Consider the following 23,113-nt stretch of genomic DNA (forward strand, 5'->3'; position numbering starts at 1 on the left):
GAAACAAAGTCAACCTTAAATATTTTTAAGTTACGTAAATTGAGTAAGTTACGGAATTGACGTCAGTTAACTTGCCTGTTAACTAAATATCTGGCTCTTACAGTTTTTTTTATAACTGCTACCATCCTTTTGTCCAATCTATAGTTGCATTTTCAAAACTCTAAACACAGTTAGCCCCAGATCGGTTTGTTCATACCACACCATTAACACAATTCATGTTGTTTACACAGAATATGCAGTCAATTAACCCTTTTCTAAAATGCTAAGCTGTTCTTTACGTACGAGCTTTCCCAATACCAAAACCATGGATGTTTTTTGTGTTATTTACAAATGCTTGCACACAACATGTCAGAAATGAAGATATCATTTTCAAAACCTTAAAGGATGTATAATGCATCTACTTTAGGTTAGGTTAGAGGTGTTATAAAAGGAACCGTTCTCGAGAGATGAGTTTTCATGAGCTTCTCGAAGTTAGAGAGGGACGCCTGTGCTCTGATGGCATGTGGTAGTTTGTTTCACCATCATGATGTTACAGATGAGAACAGCCGGGACTGAGATTGCTTTGTGCTTAGGTGGATGGCAGAGCCAGACGGTGTTCGTTGGAGGAGCATAGTGGCCGAGAAGGAACGTAAACGTATTTGATAGTATTTTTATACATTTTGAACCAAAAACCACAAAGGTTGGATTATTTGTTGATCACTGGCTGCAATTTCATGTTGTTAATAAAGCTTTTACTTCTGTAATTCTGTCATATTCTTCCTACTCTACATTCTATGAAGTAAATATGACACTTTTACATAGTTTGTTGGCAAAAATGCACACAATTGACAAAAATGTAGGGTGGTTTTCAGTAAACGGAAACTGAACTACAAAAAATAATGGATTTCACGTAGTTTACAGTAACACAGTTTCACTAATGCCATCAACTGTTTATATTTAGAAAGTTGCTGTGCTATGATTGATTGATCTGTTCCTTTTGGAAAGAAAATGTGCTAGTGTTTTGTCAGAGTTCGCATATGTAGAAAACGTTATTTTGCAGTTTAAAATGTAGAGTTTTTGTTTCAAGAACAAAATGTTGTTTTGAGCAGAAAATGTACTATTTGGCTAATTGTGTGAGGCAGGTGTGTTGCTGTGTTCAGAGTTTTGATAAAGTATCTTGAGTTTAGTTAAACGCTTGTTAGCAATTGAAAAAATCTGTAAGCTGCTAAATGCTCTACTGTGTAAATAGGCTAAAAAGCTTTGTGGTGCGAAAAGGAACAGCATCTGTGATACATCTCTGTGGGTTTCTTAGTTTGAGCGATCCCGTTCACATAACTTTAGTCATTTGATCAAACAAAAACAATGTGATCAATCTTTGACACAGAATAGAAGGCCAATTAATATCATAAACATTAGAAGAAGACACAATGAACATTAGTACAATAAAGGTAATATGGACGCAATAATACATGCAAAAAAGCAATAATAATGAGGCTATGAGTTTGTGACATTTCAACAGCTTAAAACCTGTTCTCATGTGACAGCCTGGCATATTGCTTGTTATTCATTTACCTTCTTTAATTGCAGGTTTAAACTCATTCTAAAATGTTATGGCCCACAAACCTCCATCTAAACATCCCCTGTTACTAAACAATTAGAAATATAAGAGCATTTTCCTACTTTATTACTACTCTTGATCAAGGCTGGAGTACCGACTAGGCAAAGTTTAAAACTTACGGAACAGATGAAAATGAGACGGGAAGTTCAAGAGGCTAAAAGGAAAATAACAGCATCATCATGTCATGTCTTAGATATTATATTCTAGTTTGTTGTTTTTCACATGACTTGATCAGTCAGTATTTGACCATGGCATCATGTGCACAGTATGTCCTATCATCTGTCCCAGAAGTGTTTCACGAGTTGCTGTGTCTTTTTTGGATAAGCTAGTGTATAATATAATAAGTCAAATAAATAGTGTTTTTACTCAGAACAATAAAACTTGATCACTATTGTCTCAAAGGAACTAAAGTTACAGTAAAAACAGCAGTGAAAAATCATAGATGGCTGTGAGCTGCATATTTTATTACAGTGTCCTAGATGTTTTATATAATGTCTTAACAAGCATGTTGGATTTCCTTTCTTTGATGTGCTGTGTGTTCAAGTATCTGACAGGTCTTTTTGATGTCTGCTCTGTCTGAGTGTTTTGCCATCTGCGTTCGGTGTTCTCCTCAGCAATATTTCACTGGCTCTGCTTCCTCTTCTGCAAAGTCTGTTAGTTGTCAATTTTACTGCAAAAAATAAAATAAAAATAAAACAATAATATATATATATATATATATATATATATATATATATATATATATATATATATATATATATATATATTGAACATTATTTCACATATGTTGCCAGTGTAAATGTGGTTCTCAATCAGGAAACAGTTTCTAAATGTGTGAGACAATGTCATTTTTTTGTGTTTTTGCACAAAAAGCTCTGTTGAGTATTAAAAACCAATTTTATGCAAAGTGAAGAAACCTGCAAGTTTCATGAAGAAAGGAGCAGCAATTTATTGCTATGAATGCCTCAGTCTGACATTTCTTTCTTGCTTTGTAATACACTGGCACTCATTATTCCTGAAAAATGTCAGAAACAAGGTTACTGGATTCTAGGTTCTAGTTTTTCCTATGGATTTCTACCACATCTGATGGACTTCTTCAGCAGATGGAAATTGCATTTTGCACCTGTCACATGACCACTACATACTTTTTGTTTGTTTCAACATTAGAAAATGAAAGCGACTAACAATTGCTATATATGTTCGCACGCCTCTGGAGCAACTAGGGGTTAAGTGTCTTGCTCAGGGACACATTGGTGGATGTGTCACAGTGGGGATTTGAATCCTGGTCTCTCACACCAAAAGCAGGCATCTTATCCATTGCACCATCACCACCCTTGCTAAGACAGATTTTGGACCACTCCAAAGACCGCACACCCAAACACAAGAAAAGCAATCTAGTGTATGCGGTCCAATGCAGTGAGGAATGCACAGACCTGTATATTGGGGAGACTAAACAACCACGACACAAACGCATGGCTCAACACAGAAGGGCCAACTCCTCAGGTCAAGACTCTGCTGTCTACTTACATCTGAAGGACAGAGGACACTCGTTTGAGGACCACCAGGTGCACATTTTAGACAGAGAAGATGGATGGTTTGAAAGAGGTGTCAAGGAAGCATCTACACTAGGGTTTAGAAGCCGTCATTGAACAGGGGAGGGGGTCTACGCCACCACTTATCCCCCACTTACAATGCTGTCCTTTCATCACTTCCCAGGAAACTCAACAAACGTAACCTATTGGCCTCAGGTGAAGATGCCAACGATGGTCGTTCAGACTTGGCCTGGGGTAGTCCTAACAACTGTAACGACTGTTGTTATTGAACCGGCGGTATCGAAGATCCTGGCAAACGACCCCACTGAGGTTAAATAGTTTCCCTACCAGTCAGTCAGAACTGAAGAAGTCTCTTGGATGAGGGATGAAACGTCTTCTGGTATCTTCAACCAAGTCCAGTTGCCCTTGACTTCAACCTTCTTTGGACAGCAAGAGACAGATAGATTACAAAAGTATTCCCTTCAGCCCTCCCTCCAAAGACACTCCCCCAAAACACTTTCATGTGCAGTGAGGTAGGTAGGTGGGAATCGGATTTTAACGAATTTAACAAAATATACTTCTGAAATAAATTGCACAGCTCCCCAGCTTTAACCTCAGACGCAGAGCCCCCAGAGTGGATGAGTGTCAGCTGCTTTCATCAGCCAGGAGAACGTCATTCTCTGGTTTCAAGCTTTGGGGAGTCTCATAATCGCAAATATCACCTGAGCTGTCGTGTGTGCTGCAGTCTGACAGCTGTCTGACTGGTTGCATTAAGCCTGTTGCTGCCGGCTGTTTTTCCCAGCTTGTCATCTGTAACTTGTTATTGTTGTAGGTCTAATATATTCAGTACCTATGGGTGCATTTCTACCTTTAATCAACCAAGCTGGTGAGAAAGCTGGCAATTTAACATCTGAACTGAAGATGACTCTCGGTTCAGTTTCACCCAAACTCTGATGTGGTTTGTTTTATGGTGTGAAAACAAAGCAGACAAACCACAGGATTTTGTGATAATAAATATTTGATTTTAGCATAAATTCAAAAGATTTACTATTATTAAATCCATCTGTGAACTGTTAAGAGAGAGAGATCTCCCAATTTAACTGGCAACATACACTCAGGGCCACTTTATTAGGTACACCTGTAAAATTGCTTGTTAACACAATTAGCTATTCAGTCAATCACATGGCAGCAACTCAATGCATTTAGGCATGTAGATGTGGTCAAGACAACTTTCTGAAGTTCAAACCGAGCATCAGAATGGGGAAGAAAGGGGATTTAAGTGACTTTAAATTGGGCATGGTTGTTGGTGCCAGACGGGCTGAGTATTTCAGAAACTGCTGATCTACTGGGATTTTCACACACAACCATCTCTAAGTTTGACAGAGAATGGTGCGAAGAGGAGAAAACATCCAGTGAGCGGCAGTTGTGTGGACGAAAATGCCTTGTTGATGTCAGAGGTCAGAGGAGAACGGGCAGACTGGTTCTACATGACAGAGAGGCAACAGTAACTCAAATAACCACTCGTTACAACCAAGGTATGCAGAATACCATCTCTGTAGCAGATGGGCTACAGCAGCAGAAGACCACGCCGGGTGTCGCTACTGTCAGCTGAGAACAAGAAGCTGAGGCTACAATTCACACAGGCTCACCAAAACTGGACAACAAGGTGTAGAAAGATATTTATCTGTTCAAGATCCTCGTTAGTAATCATGGTCAAACATATACGTCAGACATGAGTGAAGGATTTTCTATTAACAAGATACATTTTCACCCTGTTCATCCAGCTTCTTTATTCTTGACATTCGAGGTCCAGTTGCAGTCTTGAATAATAATGCTAAATATCAGTTGCTGTCAGCCGCCTGAATTTGACTTCCCTGTCCAAGTCCTTTAGCACTGATGAAGCAGGATGATATCATCAAAACTCTTATGTGTCTATGTTCGCTTCAATTCCTGTCTGTGTTTTTTCCCATTGTCTGTATTATGTTTTTCCTTGTGTCATTTATTCATTAATTCTCCTTTTGTTTGCTGTTTTTAACTTCCTGTCTTTGTGGTTACTTGTTGTCTGTAGTTCATTAGGTTTTTCCTGTCTTTCCTGTTTTACTTTGTTACCTCTCCTCTTGTTTCTGATCACTTCCCGCTTGTGTGATACTTTGCACCTGTACCGTGTTGTTGCAAGTTTAGGTACTTAAGTATTTCATAAAGTACTATTTCTCTATTGTTAAACCTGTGCCCTATTTTGAGGGGGTTTAATCTGCGCTTTAAGCTTTGTTATAATACACTTAAGGTGTGTGCGTGTTCACACTGGCAAGAACATGTAAGCACAATACCGAGGAGATTTAATATATATTTATCCTAGATAGCTTTAAAGTTACGTTATGCTCTTGGGACAAAGATTTGTCATGTAGTGTCAAATGTATGAAGTTATGTGAGAATCTGATCCGAAGGATGAGACATATGGCAATTATAAGAACAAAACCCGCCTTGTCCTTGTCCTCAGTGAGTGAGAGATGGAGAGAGAAATGGAGAGTACTACTCAGGTCATTGGGGAGATGAGGCTCACCTGGTCAGGCTGCAAGATATATAAGCTGCTGGCAGTCAGCCAGTCTCTCCCCTCGTTTCCACCCAGTTTGGTTTTCTTGTATTTCGTTTGTCATTTATCTTAATTTCCTTTTAGTAAAATAAATAATATTTGTAGTTACAGCTATTGCTTGTTCTTCCCTTCTTAGTCCAGCCTTGATCCGGGTTGTGACAATACATATTGTATATCATCACAAAGCTTTTGGTATGGTTTGAACAATTGACTGATGCTGCTGGTTTTGGATGGGAACAGTCTCTTTATATCACAAGAAGGTTCCTGGTTAACTTTATGCTTTTCATTCTGTATGTGTTTTATTGTCTGTCTTGATTAGCTTTTCTGTCAACTTAGTGAACTATGCTGTTCTACTGATGAATATTGGATGTCATAGAATTTTTCAAAATTCCCCCGTGGTCACAGCTGAACACAGAAATAAATGGTGTTAGCTGTGGTGGAGGACTGATCTCAGGGTTCAAGCCCTTGATATACATTCTTCTGAAAATTACAGCACACGCACCATTTGAATTTAGTAGGCTAAATGTGTTAAACCACCGATAGCGTGGTTTTCATGTACTGCCAACCGTATTAAAATGATTTGAAGAATGATTGATGAAAGAATGATTTGATGAAATGATTACTCCGGTAGTCTCAGCAGTATTGATGTTCCAAAACAGTTTTAAATCTTCAAACCTTTTAACATCTAGGAAACATCAACAGCAGGGGCAATGACCACTGAGTCAGGTGGCAGCAGGGGACATTTTTAGAGCTGTTGAGACAGTATGTGTGTGTGAGACCTCCCCAAACACACAAGCAGAAACATAGGAAACTGAGACAGGACAAATCTGTGCGGACAGAAGCACATATAGTGAACAAAACATGCATATGCAAATAGAAACACGCAAATAAACGCATTGTTTTTAGAAGGAAATAGAGGGTTGTGTGTTATCTCTGCTGTAGCTATAAATAGACTTATAGAGGCAGTAAAATACAATGGACGGCTTTACTCTGTTTGACTGGCCTCTATTACAAAGGCCAGTCGGTGTGCGTGTGTGTGTGTGTGTGGTGGCCTTGCTTGCAATGAACAATGATATTGTTCCCCTCTTAGTGATTGTGTGAATGTTAAACTTCTCATCCATTGTACAATGACTAATAGTATTGAAGGACAGGAAGGGAGACAGCATTCATATACACTTGCTATACATTTGTTAAAGAAGAAGAGTTTGGTGAGTTGTGAGCCGAGTCTAAACACTGGACAGTAATGAAGCTAGTGCCCCCTGATTATTGATTATTACACAAAAAATCTGACATATCACATATCACAACAAAACTTGCTTTCTTTGGTGCTGCTTTGTTAGCTGGCGATTCCGTAGGTTGTGGATGAGCCAGGCTTGGGAAGACTGGCTCTGGTTGTGGTTCCGATGCAGTCTTTCTTTGTTGTGTTCCGATTGTGCAGGTTGAAGGAAACGATGGAGTTTTTAAAAGTCAAAGGCATTTCCATTTGCAGAGTGATCAGAGGAAAGGTGCAAGTGTAAACTTACCATTTAAGTCATACTTAATAAATTAATCTGTGGAGTCCAGTGGTACGTACAATAATAACATTATTAATAATAATAATAGTAATATAGCTAGTAATATCAAGAGGAATATAAAAAATATAGCTGTAACTCCAGGTTCAAATCTTTTTGCGCTCAACCAATTTAACAATATTTAAACAAATATTTAGATTTGTGTTATGCCACATCCATTGTTTGCATTTGTAGCTCCCCCTAGGGGTCTATTTGAAAGTAACTTTCAGGGAATGTTTAAGCACTTATCTGAACTGACGGTTGGCCCAATGGTTGATGGTCACTTTTCTATATTTATGTGCTTAGACCCGCCTTTTGCAAAGAAATTTTGGTTGAATGCAGCCATGTTTTTTGACCGATCTTGCTCATTTGTAATAGAAATGCTGAAATGCAATGCTGTATGCAAAATCTGCAGTTGATACAATCCAATGGGGGGGGGTCACCATTTCAAAGTTTTCACTTTCTGGGGTGAAGAGCCATGCGTTTTGTAAAGCGGATATACGTCAGACTACATTGTGGAAAGAATGAAGATGGGGAGAGCGGGCATCCTCTCGTAGTACCACTTCAGTGTTATTGGTCCATTGGTGATGATCGTGGCCATTGCTTATGTGTGAAAAACATTTCCAGCGTTTGTGAACGCCGCTCTGTGCGTCTCTACATTGTGTGATTGAATGCCGTCCTGTACAGCGACTACAAAGCCAGTGTGCATTAGAAGGCTTTTTTAATAATTTAAGTTCAAGCAGACTCGGAGAACATGACTGCCAGACATACTGATAAAAGCATACCATTTGAATTATTATTAATTGAATTCATTTTTAAATGCTTCAAAAACAGAAGACGTTCTCAGTCTGAAACAGAGTTTAACCATATCATGTGACATGCTTCAGTAAGAACAAATATTACTGGGAACACTACAGAAAATTTCTATCATCCATCTAATCATTTTAATATTCAGAAATTCACTTTAACTACACGCCAAGAGGGCCCCCTGTATATTAAAGCCAGAGTTTACACAATGCTGACTAACCCTGTCACCACCACTATTTCACATTATACCAGAGTTTTAAAATCTGGTGTCTGTGCATGACCGTGTCTGCGCCCTGGCAAACCAGTAGTGATGTGTTTTATGGCAACCAGCAATGATTGATTTGCCAGGGGTGAAGGGGTGAGCAACCGTTTGAGCCAGGAAAAACCCTGAGTGTAAAAAGTGAGTTGGTATATGTTAGCATAGGTTATTAGATGAAGTTAGATTTTACTGTAATAAAATAATTATAATAAATTAGCTTGATTACATTACAATTTAAAAATGCTTGTTATGCATATTTAAAATGTAATGCAATCACATCACATGCATATTGAATTCTTTGGCAAGATACTGAACCTGAAAATGCTCTCGATGGCTGCGCAGTTTGTGAATATATTAGTTTCTGATGAGCAGTTGGCACAGTCAGCAAATATGCCTAAAAGTTATTGCAGGTTACAGATACGGGTCGTATTCATGGTCTCAGCTTCATGCCTGTGCAGACCTCCAGTGCGCTTTCCATGTTTAATGTATACAACCTGATTGGTCTTACACCTGGAGCCTACAGCAATACCAAAGTTGGATAATGTTTACAGATTTAATTTGCCAAATTGGCTAAGCTATAGTCACTGTGGAACCCTGATTGGTGCAGTGTATGACTTATTCATTTTCAGCTTTAGTAAATAATGGCGTTGTATTTGGTCCCTGCTTTACTGCTACTGTATTGGCTACTTCAAAACGGTGAATATTTGTACCAGACTGAAATGTTTTTATTTAAATAAAATAATTTTTTTTAGCATAAACAAGCCATTGAAATAGTTTAAAGGGATTTAGTCTTAGCTACTGCTAAAATATAGATTTAAAAGAGTAATGTTCCAGTGAAGTGTAACTATCACTGTCATTGTAATAATAACTTATAATGGCCGCCCATTCACCCTTTCACGCACACACAAGCTACCGCGCAGGCCGCTAGCGTGACCGTCGGGAGCAGTTTGGGGTTCTGTGTTCTGTCACCTCGACAAGTGAACAGCAGGTGGCGGCCACAGCTGACTATATGAGCTGTGTAGGGAAGTGATCTTACATGTCACTTGTGTATTCATACTGAATGAGTACATGTGTGGGCGGGACTGTGTGCCTGACAGCAGTATCAGCTCTCCTCTCACACAGCTCCTGTCTCAGACACTCTGCTCCCCCAGGACCTGGGTCTAAATTCCAGACTTCAGGGCTTGTTGGTCTTTTTCCAGACTGCTCTCGGGACTTGTCTTAACTCCAGACGTGACTTGAGACTTATCAGTCTTGACTGAACTTGACTTGGGACTTTGTTACTTATTTTTAACTTGCAAAAACAAATACTTTGTGATGTGTTCTTCAGGAACATAAGAGTGAGATTCTTGCCAGCCAGAGTTTACTATTAGTTGTGTAATAAAAATATACAGAAAGAGCAGTGTTCTCAGTGAAATTGTGTCTTGTCTCTTTCAGGACTCTCCACCAACGCCAGGCATGGAGCAGAAGTTGCGTTCAGCCTCCAGTGTAGATGAACTGATCAGTCTCATCTATCCTTTATACTGGGCCACTCTGAAGTGCAGGTCCAAACTTTCTGCTGCCTCCTCAGCCTCCAAGCTTTCTCAGAGGCCACAGCCTCGCCAACTGAGGCCGCTGCCTGTAACAGAAGAGGCAACATTCGCTGCTGCCTACCTAAACTTGGATGTCCTGAAAAGTATGTTTGCACTTTGCTTTATGATAAACTTCTTTTCAGACTTGCAAAATAGAAATTCTACTTTTTACTAAAAATTTGCCAAGTTCTGCCTCCAACATTGTTCTTGTTCATTTGAGGGATCATCACAGAATTAACTAATAAACTTACTTAACAAACTATAGAGTGGCGTTTAATTAGTTAAGTAGGCCTTAATGTTTGCTTTGTTGTTATAAAATGTTTCAGCACCAGTGAAAGCCTTGTAGTAGGCAGGCTATAATAGCTGCATTTAAGTTAAACTGGTCAGTGTCATTTCCCTCAAACTCAGAACCACATGCATCGTATTATCTTGTTAAGTCACATCAAGCTCAGTCTGTTTCTTTAGTGTCAGACTAATATAGTTGTCTCAGATAATCAGTGCTCCTATTTTGAGCATTGATATCAGACGTTTGAACATAAATGATGATTTGATTTGTGGAAATGAATGGAAACAGCAGTGGTTTTGTCCCACATCCACAGTTTCATGTAGTATGTGGCCGTGAACTAAAACTAAACTAAACCACTAAATCAAAGGAAGAAGGTGCATTCGTGTCTGGTTTTAGTTCATTAGTTCATGGATTCAATGAGGGTAAAAATGTATTGTTATAATTCAGCTAAACCTGTGGCTTTACAGATTTGAACTTATGGAGCTCATGCTCTGGTGACAACGCAGACAATGACACTGACTACTGTCAGATGTTGTCTCTTCATGCATGTAACTCTTAAGTTACATGCATGAAGAGGTCCCTAACTGCCAGCTTACATCCATGACACGAATGCCTTAATTCAAGCAAACAATTTCACCTATCAAATAAACAACAAATGCCCTGGTAATGAAGTTGCTGAATTAAGCTCAGAGCTAAAATGACCCAGTAATACCAGTAACCCACAGCAGAAGAGAGCAATATGTTATTAACGTAGTTTAACATAATTAACACCGGTTGCTCGTTCTTCACTTCTGACATGGTAACACTGGAATATACAAATTTAGAGACCAAGTGTGTGTATGATATATGTGTGTCATGCATTTCTATCCATGTGTATAGCAGTTGAGAAAAAAAAGACTTGCTGCATGGCTGCGGTGGTGGTTCTGACTCTCTGTGTGTGTGCAGGTATAGAGTCGGAGTGGAGGAAGACTCAGTGCATGCCCAGGGAAGTGTGTGTCGACGTGGGCAGGGAGTTCGGGGCTCCGAACAACATCTTCTATAAACCACCCTGTGTGTCCGTCTACAGATGTGGAGGATGCTGCCACTCTGAAGACAAACAATGCAGGAATATCTCCACTGGTTATCTCAGCAAAACTGTAAGCACATTCCTCTTTTCCTTTTCTTCTTATTTTGTGCTAGAAATGGAAGTGTTTGGAACACCCAAAATTCAAAGGTTTAGCTGTAGTTTTATCTTCTTTCATTTTTACTTTCAATCTGTCACTTAGAATGCTGTGGCCTGGTTTTGCACATGAAACAAGCAGCGTGAATTTATATTGGTACTCATTCAGCAGGCAGCGCACTGTAGTGTGACATTATATAAAAATCAAGCAATAAATGAAAAAAGGTGATAAAACTATCACAATAAAGAAACACCAACACACTGACAAACCAGAGCCAAACTACAGTGCATGCATGGCTAAAATAATTTGGTGAGGGTGGTGTGTGTGTGTGTGTGTGTGTGTGTGGTCAGACTGAGTTTTACAGCACGGTTTCTCTCTCAGTTAGGGAATCCTGAGGTTGCCCTGTTCATTGTGGGCCCATAAATCACCGCTGAAAAATGATTTGACTAAGTTTGTTGAAACTAACCCTCAAAGTTGCTGTATGTGTCAGAGATGGGGACTCGAGTTAGAGACTCGGACTCGAGTGCGACATGCTCTCCGTTACCTATAACCTGCCTATCTAACACGTATCAGCTGTGCGCGGCCACACGTGAGAGAAGACAACAAACACTGGCAGCGGCTGAGCCATTCATCATAAACTTTGGCTTTAAAACTTCATACAACATGATCCAAACAAAGAAGCGAATAGGTTAGTAACCTGAGGTTAGTAAACATGTTTAGCTCAGAATTGGCTATCTAACGTTAGCTTGCTTCTTGCTTCAGTTACGATCTATGGGAGGTTTACTCCGACTGTCGTTCGTTATGAAAAGAAGAATGAGCGTTTGTTTACTTGCCAAACTTGTGGTGGTTGATTAACGTAATCATTTACGTCCCGCTGGCTGCCATCACGTTAATTATTGCCAGTGGCTAGAAAGAGGTTACTGGTTTATTGTTGATCATGTAAACTTACAGTTTTATTTAGTTATAACGTTACACTGGTTTGTGAGTCTGGGGATGTGTTGACTTACAGTAGCCTAGTTTAAGTTGTCATTGATTGCATTGCACATAACATGTTGTGCTCTGTAAATGAAAAACAGGTTACAGTTACAGTATTCCTTATAGCTATGCAGTTTTATAATCAGGCTGGATTGAATGCAGTAAGTGATACAACATTCGTAATAACCACGAGAGACTTGAGACTTGACTTGGACTCTAGCTCAAAGACTTGAGACTTGACTTGGACTCTAGCTCAGAGACTTGACTTGGACTCTAGCTCAAAGACTTGAGACTTGACTTGGACTCTAGCTCAAAGACTTGAGACTTAACTTGGACTCTAGCTCAGAGACTTGAGACTTGACTTGGACTCTAGCTCAGAGACTTGAGACTTAAATTGGACTCTAGCTCAGAGACTTGAGACTTGACTTGGACTCTAGCTCAGAGACTTGAGACTTGACTTGGACTCTAGCTCAGAGACTTGACTTGGACTCTAGCTCAGAGACTTGAGACTTGACTTGGACTCTAGCTCAGAGACTTGACTTGGACTCTAGCTCAGAGACTTGAGACTTGACTTGGACTCTAGCTCAAAGACTTGAGACTTGACTTGGACTCTAGCTCAGAGACTTGACTTGGACTCTAGCTCAGAGACTTGAGACTTGACTTGGACTCTAGCTCAGAGACTTGACTTGGACTCTAGCTCAAAGACTTGAGACTTGACTTGGACTCTAGCTCAGAGACTTGACTTGGACTCTAGCTCAAAGACTTGAGACTTGACTTGGACTAGAGCTCAGAGACTTGACTTGGACTCTAGCTCAAAGACTTGAGACTTGACTTGGACTCTAGCTCAAAGACTTGAGACTTGACTTGGACTCTAGCTCAGAGACTTGACTTGGACTCTAGCTCAGAGACTTGAGACTTGACTTGGACTCTAGCTCAGAGACTTGAGACTTGACTTGGACTCTAGCTCAGAGACTTGACTTGGACTCTAGCTCAGAGACTTGAGACTTGACTTGGACTCTAGCTCAAAGACTTGAGACTTGACTTGGACTCTAGCTCAGAGACTTGACTTGGACTCTAGCTCAGAGACTTGACTTGGACTCTAGCTCAGAGACTTGAGACTTGACTTGGACTCTAGCTCAGAGACTTGACTTGGACTCTAGCTCAAAGACTTGAGACTTGACTTGGACTCTAGCTCAGAGACTTGACTTGGACTCTAGCTCAAAGACTTGAGACTTGACTTGGACTCTAGCTCAGAGACTTGACTTGGACTCTAGCTCAAAGACTTGAGACTTGACTTGGACTCTAGCTCAGAGACTTGACTTGGACTCTAGCTCAAAGACTTGAGACTTGACTTGGACTCTAGCTCAGAGACTTGACTTGGACTCTAGCTCAAAGACTTGAGACTTGACTTGGACTAGAGCTCAGAGACTTGACTTGGACTCTAGCTCAAAGACTTGAGACTTGACTTGGACTAGAGCTCAGAGACTTGACTTGGACTCTAGCTCAAAGACTTGAGACTTGACTTGGACTCTAGCTCAGAGACTTGAGACTTGACTTGGACTCTAGCTCAGAGACTTGACTTGGACTCTAGCTCAGAGACTTGAGACTTGACTTGGACTCTAGCTCAGAGACTTGACTTGGACTCTAGCTCAGAGACTTGAGACTTGACTTGGACTCTAGCTCAAAGACTTGTGAGCATCTCTGGTATGTGTCACTGTAAAATAATAAATGTATTATCAGTTCATTTTGAAATACAGTTTAAATATAACAAGTAGACCATTACTGAGAGCACATTAGTTTGACACTGATGTTCTTTTTGGTGAGGCTGAAGCAAGAAAAATAATGTTGTTTGGTGGTTAAAACATACATTTATACGCAACGCTTGTGCACTGAAGGAAAGAGGGCACTGGAGCTCTACCCCCTTCTAACCGATCTGCAGGAAGGTGCATCCCTCGCATTGAGTGATGTAAGCAGACAAGACGTTCAACTAACGTAAAGGTTAGGAAATGGTACGGTCCATTTTAGGGGTGTCTGAAATCGTATTTCAAGATTCTTGAATATAAGGCATGAATACGGGAAATATATTGTAATATTTACAAATTTTAGGAAATTTATAGGAAAGAAAGACGCCCCTCAACTGTAGTTTTTGCCTCTTTTGGGCCCCCGTAATTCGAACCAAATGTATTCCATTTGTGTTTAAACATTTATTTACACAAACAGTCTACTCACTTAATGAGGTTGCTGATGAGTTAAAAGAAATATGACTTGTTTAACTTGACATAAGCGGCTCAGAGATTTACTTAATAAATAGTGTTATATTTTTCCATACCATGTTTTTATAAGCAACCCATCACATCCACACACTGGCGCACAGCGTTTGGCTCCAATACCGTAACATGTTATAACATATGCACTCACAATTGCTTGATTGGGGCAACGAAAAAAGGCATTATTTTAAATGTAATTTGTCCTGCTGTTCACCTTATTTATGAGAGTAAATAGCACTGCATGGAAGTATTAATTAATGTGATTCCTGATTAAACTGTGAATCATGTTTGATATATCTGTTTGTGTTTATCATCCTAAATCATGGTTATTTTTGTGTGCGCTGCAAATTATCTTAAATTATGTTTTTTATTGCGCTCTTCAGGGGAAGTGTTCATTCATCTGTTTTGCAAATTAACTCATATAATATTTACTTATATTAATTTTTATTGGCCTATAATACTCAGTAATATTTATTTTACACAATAGTATCCATTTCAAATGTTTCATCCTTCTGCCAGAATTCCATGGACCAACCATCCAATAATGATGACATACAAAGTGGTGAACCGACAGCCCCCCAGCTCACGTGGCTTAAAATGTAAATGCAATGCAGATCCAGACGTTTGTTTTCTAATCTGTATTTCCAAACTATAGACAAAGAAGACACCTTTGTATTTCATTTCCTGCTTGGTGTTAGAAACACACCCAGAGTGGCTAGGAATAGTTAAAGAGGATGTGTTATGTGGTCCACACGTGAACCACTAAGTGATTTCTATGAACGTTATGATGCATGGTGATGAGACATGTTTTTGTTGAGCACATATTCAGGCAGCCACACATGCTTACTGAATGAAGTCCTGAATAAAGTCCTGGTAACAGAAGAAAGTAGCAAGCGTATATTAAAAACAGAAGCAGAGTGTAGCTCAGGCAGAGAGGCTGTCTAGTCAAAGGGTTGATTCACAGCAACTGAGCCAATTATAATGCTTTTGAGGCAGATTATGTTTCTTATATGCAAACACTGTTTCCAAAGAAGGATTTTCATTAAACCTAATCCTCATGAAAACATTTACACTGTGAGATGAAAAATGATGTTTTTAAATCATTTGAATTGATTTTTAAACTAAATATAAGCTTGCTAAGGGTAACAGAAAACATCTGACCCCAATCATCCAGAAAGAGGTTTTTGAACTGATACATTTCTGCCAAGAGAATAACCTAATATGAAGCTGCGGCCATAGCACTCCAGTTTGATGAACTGTCTATATTTTGTATAAATACTAAAGAAACAGACGGAAATGGTGTTAATGGGAGTAATGATCAAGCAGATGAGAGACCTGACACCCAGGGCACAAACATTTGCTTCATGATTCAACAGCTCTGTTATGAAAACTATAAGTCACTCAATAGAGCACAGACCTCCAACAGAAGCTGACGACGTCTTGGACAAAATAGCTTAGGCATACCAGCAGTAGTTTGGTGTTGATGTCTTGGATGAGATGCTAATGTTTACTCTGGTGTCCAGTTAGTGCTGCTGACCCGGAGTTGTGTTTCACAGAATCTTGGATGTTATAGATATCAGAGAACAAGTTTTCTATAAACACTTCCTGAAGATCGCCCAGAATGACGTCGTCTTGCAGCTGGATGAGGAGCTAAGTGCAAAACATTAAGTACACATGCCTCAATACAACGTTAAAGAGATTCCCTCTGAGCACAGCTATCTGTGTCACCCTTGCATCAAAATGTTTACCTGCACTCTACACAGTGTGTGATGAAAAGGGCTGATAATATTACATGACGTCTTCTCTAATGCGGCACTGTCAGCTACGCCCTGCCCAGTGTGTCGGAGGCATGCCAAACACACTTTTGGTAATTTCGTGGCCAGGCTGACATATTTACAGGGTAAGATCAGGAATAATACATAACTGTACTGTCCTCCTAATGGCACCTCTTAACAGCCAAACTCCAATCAGGAAGAGAGGACCTTCTAGCTCAGTGTTTAATGAAGACTTGTGCGGGCATGTAGACATGAAGAAAGAGTGAAACAAAATGAAAGAGAAAATTCAAAATGTCTCCTATTACCTGTTTAAAGATGATGTATGGTGTAACATTTGGTCACACTGTTAATGTGCATAAAGAAAACAATATCAATATGCTTTTGTATACAGTAGGGCCGTAGCTGTTTGGTTCTTTATTGATACTCTTATCTGTCTTTTTTATTTTTTTTATTACTAAATAATTGCTTTTTTTAGGTATTATTTTAAAACATAAGAAATTAAAAACAGTATTAGAATTTAACATTTTAAATATACAACATAATTTAGATTAGGGATCAGTGCACTTACTTACAGTAACGAGCGTAGTTGTTGTCATCTTGAGTTATATTGTAGTTATCTTCACTTCACCTGGTTGACTTGATGGTCTCTCTCTTAATCTTAAATTGCTTTCTGTAGTTGCTAGAGGATCTGAATATCATCCTGGGTTGAAATCAAAGTGGGCAGTGACATTAGTTTAGCTCTTAAACAGGCTCTCGTCCTTCTCTTCCACTTGCAGTGGTGTTGGGTCCAGCTGGCTTAGTGGTTGAAAGCTGCAGTGGGCTGTTGTCCCCTCAAGGTCCACTTGCTCTTAATCCAATCCCTAGGTTTCCTTTTCTGACATTAATGAGGGTATTTCTGTCATAGGCCTATGTGCCGGGGCCAATTTAATCCCCCTTATTCCTCATATCCTCAAATCATTTTTTTCTTGTAAAAGTGAAGCAATACTGTTGAAAATACAAACAATAAAGCATAGTCCAAATCTAATGCCTTTATATATTTTCAGTAATAAGCCTCCAAACTATTCAAGGATTATGTTTTTGTAGCTTTTTAACTACATTTGATTATCTTTACATTTTAAATTTAATACCATGCTATGGGGCTAACAAGCTCTTGACTGAAATACACAAACAATAGTGCTCCCTTGTAATGTTAAGTCCTTCACATTGATCAACAACTTGTGACGATGCGGATATTATGCCTGGGAAATGTAGTTGTATCTAGTCTTTTAGCCTGATATCATGTACGCAGCCATTAAGTAAATGCATATTAAAGACCCTTTTCTCTTTGATTAGTCTCATGAAGTTTAAGCATTATCTTATATTAGCTAGCTACACTCATGAAATCTGCTAGATTCATCAGTTTAGATTAATAGATGGGAATGGAAAGCTTGGGAGGTGTAGAAACAGTAACTAGGACGGTGGGGCTAAACAATGGGTAACTTGACTTGCATCTGATGAAAATGTTTTTACATATTCCTTATCAGCATTCAGCTGTGCATTGAAACAGAGGGTAAATTCTTTCAGCAGGTGTGTTTGTTTCCAGGTTGCTGTTAATGGACTGGCTCGTGTAGTGTGTGATAGCTTATTTTTCAGCTCAGCTGCTTTATTCATTTCCCATAAGTGTTAACGTAATGAACTGGCAGTGGCAGTCTGGGCTTTTTGTTAGATCTTTAAACTGATTTCAATCAGAGCAGGAAGTCCACAGAATGTGGCTGTGTCCTGTGCATTTTTGTGCGTATGTGAGAGAGAAGAGGATCCATAAAATGCTTTGGCATGCTGAGTGAGCAAAGCTGAGTGAATCTTAGTGACACATTAAACCTGTGTTAATCAACAGCTGACATCAGGCTTATTTTCTGTGTCTAGAATTGTACATTTGTATGTGATTAGTGTAGCTAGCCTAGTCTATTTCTCTGGAGTTTTTGAGGGTGCACCCAGAGCCATAGAATACCTTGAAATCTCAGTGTTCACATAGGCTACTTTAATGATCAGTCCCAAAAGTCAGTACATGAATATGGCAAAGACTATACCCGGTTTGGTACCTGTTACATCAACAAAACCTGGGGTTGAGTCAAATTCCCGGCCTCAATTATTGTGTCAGTCCGCCCCTGGTTGACATTAACAGTGAATCAAATTATTCTTTTCCCGCTGGTGTAGGGAGCTATTTCTATCAAACAAAGCTGTGATGAACACATTGCATGATACCTACAGCAACATATGACAGACAAAGTTAGCAATTAGCTAGTAAAGAAAATGAAAAACCGTAGCAGCTAAAGAGCTTCCTATTGTTCCCAGAAGTTGGTAGGGACCCAAACAGAGCTGAAAGGAGAGTGAATATTTGACTCTTGTGTGAACACAAACACAATTCTAAGTACTAACTGTGCTAACTTGCTATGTAAGATTTTGGTTGTGTTTTTGTCAGCTTATTTGACAAAAACAACCTCTACTCCAGATCTCTGTAACTCATTCCTTCACTTTTTCGCTGATAAAATCAACACTATTTATCAATCTCTATCCCCCTATCCCACCTGATCTCCCTCCTCCTCCTCCACTGTCCCTTGGAACAGTCCCCTCTGCTTTCAAAAACTGCTGCTGTCACCCCAGTCCTTAAAAAACCTGGTCTTGAGCCGTCTTCCCTTAATAACTACCGCCCAATATCCAACCTCCCCTTTCTGTCTAAAACCCTTGAACGTATAGTCGCCTCACAACCATAACCAATTTGAACCTTTCCAATCTGGTTTTCGCCCCCTCCACAGCACAGAAACTGCTCTCCTCAAAGTCTTCAACGACCTCCTCACTTCCACTGACACCTTAACATCCTTATTCTTCTCAACCTGAGTGCAGCCTTCGATACTGTGAACCATAACATCCTGCTCACCCTACTCAAAGACCTTGGTATCGAAGGTACTGCACTCACCTGGCTCCGTTCCTACCTTTCCAACAGATCCCATTTAATCTCTCTTCATAACCACACCTCTGCTAGTCACAGTCACCCAAGGCGTTCCCCAAGGCTCCGTCCTCGGCCCCCTTCTCTTCATCATCTACATCCTCCCCCTTGGTCAGATATTCCGCCACTTCAACCTGAATTTCCACTGTTATGCTGATGACACCAAGATCTACCTCAGGGGGGGATGTAACACAACTTCCTCAAACTAAACGGCAAAAAAACAGAATTCCTCCTCATAGGCTCCAAATCCACTCTCAGTAAAGCCAATATCCCCACTCTCACCATCGATGGCACCATTGTCTCCCCATCTCCCCAGGCCCACAACCTCGGTGTGAGTTTTGATTCAACCCTCTCCCTTGAGCCCCACATCCGTCATGTCATTAAAACCTCCTTCTTTCACCTTCGCAACGTTGCCAAAATCAGACCCTCACTCACACGTTCTGCTGCTGAAAGATTCATTCACGCCTTCATCTCCTCACAGCTGGACTACTGCAACTCACTACTCCTTGGTATCAGCTCAACCTACATAAAAAGACTCCAACTGGTCCAGAACTCAGCCGCACGACTCCAAATCCTGGCACCACATCACTCCAGTCCTAAAACAACTACACTGGCTTTCCATCTCTTACTGGATCACATACAAAATCCTGATCCTTACCTACAAAGCCATTCACCACCTGGCCCCTTCATACCTCACTATCCTCCTCTCCCCCTACCAACCCTCACGGTCCCTCAGATCCACCTCAGCTGGTCTCCTCTGCGTCCAAGCTCTGCAGTTTTGGGAACAGAGCCTTTTCCAGGGCCTTTCCTTAAGACCCATCTCTTCACCTCTGCCTATCCGTAGCCGTTTGTTGTCATGCTTCTTTATCTGCTCTGTAAAGCGACTGTGAGTTCGAGAAAAGCGCTATACACAGTCTTTTGACTGTGGGGACTGACTGTTGAGGAGCTAAGAGTGTAAGCACTGTACAATCAGATTTAGATGGTTGAGGTGTTGGAAGATGCTTTTGTATTGTGTTTTCTCCACAGAAAGAACACACCATTGTTGTTGGAAAAGAGAATATCTTCCAAAGAAAATTCAGTTAAAAAACAGACTAAAAAGGCAGCCTAAATGCTAATTTCGTCTAATTTGAAAATTGGACAGTGGTGTTTGGATGGTTCTTGGACCACAGAATCTCGAAACTTCATAAGGCATGCCACCCTTTAGTTGAGGTACGAAGAACAGATGTTTAAGCTGAGAGGCTTTTGCCTGGCAGCAGTAACAAGACTGTGGGTGTTGAGCCACAGTGTTTTTTAAGGTTTCACAAGACATTCTTTCACTCCTCTAGTTTTTCCTAACTGCTGTTTTTGGCTATAATGTCAGACTACTGGCCAGAGTTTGGAGATTTACATAGGCCACATATAACGTCATTCAAATTATGAACTAGATAGACAATTTACACTTCCACTGAATTCTAATGACTTTTTTAAAAGTGATTTCAAATTTGTCTCAAAATGGATGTATGGAAAGGTGATCAGTCAGATGTGGGTTGTTTCTTTTAACAGCCTTGTGGGGTTTGTTTCATCATCCTGAGTGTTATTTTTGCTGATTTGCTTTGGCAATGCTTTGAAGCAGCTGGCAGGTGTTGAGAGGTTTTGACACTTAGCAGGTAATAGAAGTTGTGCTAAACTGTGTAATTTACTATTTGACTGACTGTAAGTATATTTAAGCGTTTGTGTATGTCTGGTGGTTCTCTGCATAAAAGGGTTTAGTTCAACACCTGCGCTGTCTTGGATTTTCACCATGCAGATGCTTTTGTTTATTCCTTCTTTCTCTTCTATAGGTTATTGTGCCAAATGTGTTATGGTTTTGTCATTGTTTTCTGTGTGTATTTACATTTGACCTTACCATGGTAATGGTTGATCTTTCAACCATTACCATGGTAAGGTTCTTCCAGCTATGCGTCGAGATATTTCGTTGGCAAGACATTTTCTGTGGATCTGCATGGTACCCAGACAATGAATGGTGAATGAAGACCATTTAACCATTCATTTAGCCATCAGGCAATAATTTTCATGTATAAATTTAGTGAGCACAATAATTCTCCTCAGCGGATAAGCCCTTTACAATTTGGCACTTTATGAAACCACATTTTTACACAGGAAACAAAACAAATCTTACTAGGAAGGTAACAAATCTAAAAAAAAGAAATGACAACAAGTTACTTACCATTAAACTAGGAAGGTAACAAAACTAACAAATATAACAGAATCAATGACAACAAATGATTTACCTCTACCTAAGCAAAATAGGGAGGAGAAGAAAAGATTAGCAAAACTGGCCGCATACCAATACAAACTCCAAGACAAAGCTTCAGCTTGGCACAATGAACTCGGAAGTAGTTGTTTTGCTCTGTGTAGTCTGATGGCAATTTGAGTTTTCAAATAAACAGCTCAGGCAAACACTTGTCTTTCTGTGAAAATTATTCAAGTCTTCTGCAGAAGGACTCATAGCAACACACATAAGCCGTGTACATGTATGCTCGAATGAGTGAGGAGAGCACCGTGAGCCTGTTATTTATCCAGCTTTAGGGTCAATCATATCATCCCACAGAGACACATTGTCCCTGAAGTCTGGATAACACAGAGAACAGGGATATTTTGACTGTTACGTTTACACAGATTCAGAGCCACATCACAGATGAGTCTCCCTGAGTCCAGGGTTACATGCAATATGTTTGGAATTCCCATTACAGTAGATTCAGCACTATTGGCTCCTTATACAGTCTTCCGTTACCAGAAAGGAGCAGACCAACTTTAACGGGCTGTTTCTCTAAGGGTTTGAAACGGTTAGTTAGAATGCAGTATACTTGGTTCAGTGTTCTTCTCAAAGACTGCAATATATAGAAGAAATAAAATGAAATGTATAGCCGCTAAAACAGATTTGTCATTTCCTACTGACCACTGCAGTAGAGGCAACTGTTTTTTTTAAAGGTGTTCATCGCCACAGAGCTACCAGATACATTTTTGGCTGTCTTTTGGATAACCAGTAACGGTGGCCAACCTATTAAATGACATACGTCTGTATTGAGGAGTGCCTACAACAATATAATACGTGTCTCTCTATGACTTTCACTGTTGTCTTTAAATGGAAATATAGTGTTGCTCCACTGATTCAAGACTGGATTATGCATTGTTGTGACTTGAAAGAGTCATTTTACATAAATATAAGCTGTCTGGATAAGTATGTAAGATGCTGTATAGTCACCTTTCTTAATAACCGTGTCCTGAGGACTGAGAGAAAGGAAAGTTTAATCAAAAGTGTTTGTTTTTTGGTATTGTTAATACAAGTCAGTTACATTCTCCAATGTTTCTGTGGAGCCAACAACATTATTTAACTATAATTTCCTTACATGTAGCCATATTTCTTGCAGAAGTATTGTGGCTGCTGCAGTTTGTATGTGTTTAACAGTCATTTGTAGTGATATGCTAATCAGGCTGTGTGGCTCGTTGCTGAAGATTAGACTGGCCACTTCCAGCCCCGCCTATATCTTATTTGTCGTCCAAGGATGCCGATTGGAGTGGCACTCCTCCACTTCCTCCAATCCAGAAGCTGCCTGTCGTTGATGCTGATTGGAGCAGTGCTCCACCACTTCCTCCAATCCCGTAGCTGCCAGCAAGACCGATCCCACTTCAAATAGGGTGCCATCCTGCCTGTTCCAGGGAGCTCACCTGGGGCGAGTTCAATGTCAAAACGTTTGCACCTGTTTGCAACGTTTTCAGATTGA

At 40.0% G+C, this 23,113-nt stretch overlaps 1 protein-coding gene across 1 annotated transcript in view; it reads left to right on the forward strand.

Annotated features, from left to right (window-relative positions):
* vegfc (vascular endothelial growth factor c) overlaps positions 1-23,113 on the forward strand; it is a 64,101-nt gene that overhangs the window by 22,253 nt on the left and 18,735 nt on the right. Inside the window, exons 2-3 of the mRNA XM_038714615.1 lie at positions 9,770-10,007; positions 11,135-11,325. Coding sequence (XP_038570543.1) covers positions 9,770-10,007; positions 11,135-11,325 — 429 coding nt within the window. The remainder of the gene's footprint in view (positions 1-9,769; positions 10,008-11,134; positions 11,326-23,113) is intronic.

This window comes from Micropterus salmoides, unplaced genomic scaffold (assembly GCF_014851395.1).
Source record: "Micropterus salmoides isolate LMB-PRFRI ecotype aquatic unplaced genomic scaffold, ASM1485139v1 Ms_hic_scaffold_12, whole genome shotgun sequence".
NCBI lineage: Eukaryota > Metazoa > Chordata > Actinopteri > Centrarchiformes > Centrarchidae > Micropterus > Micropterus salmoides.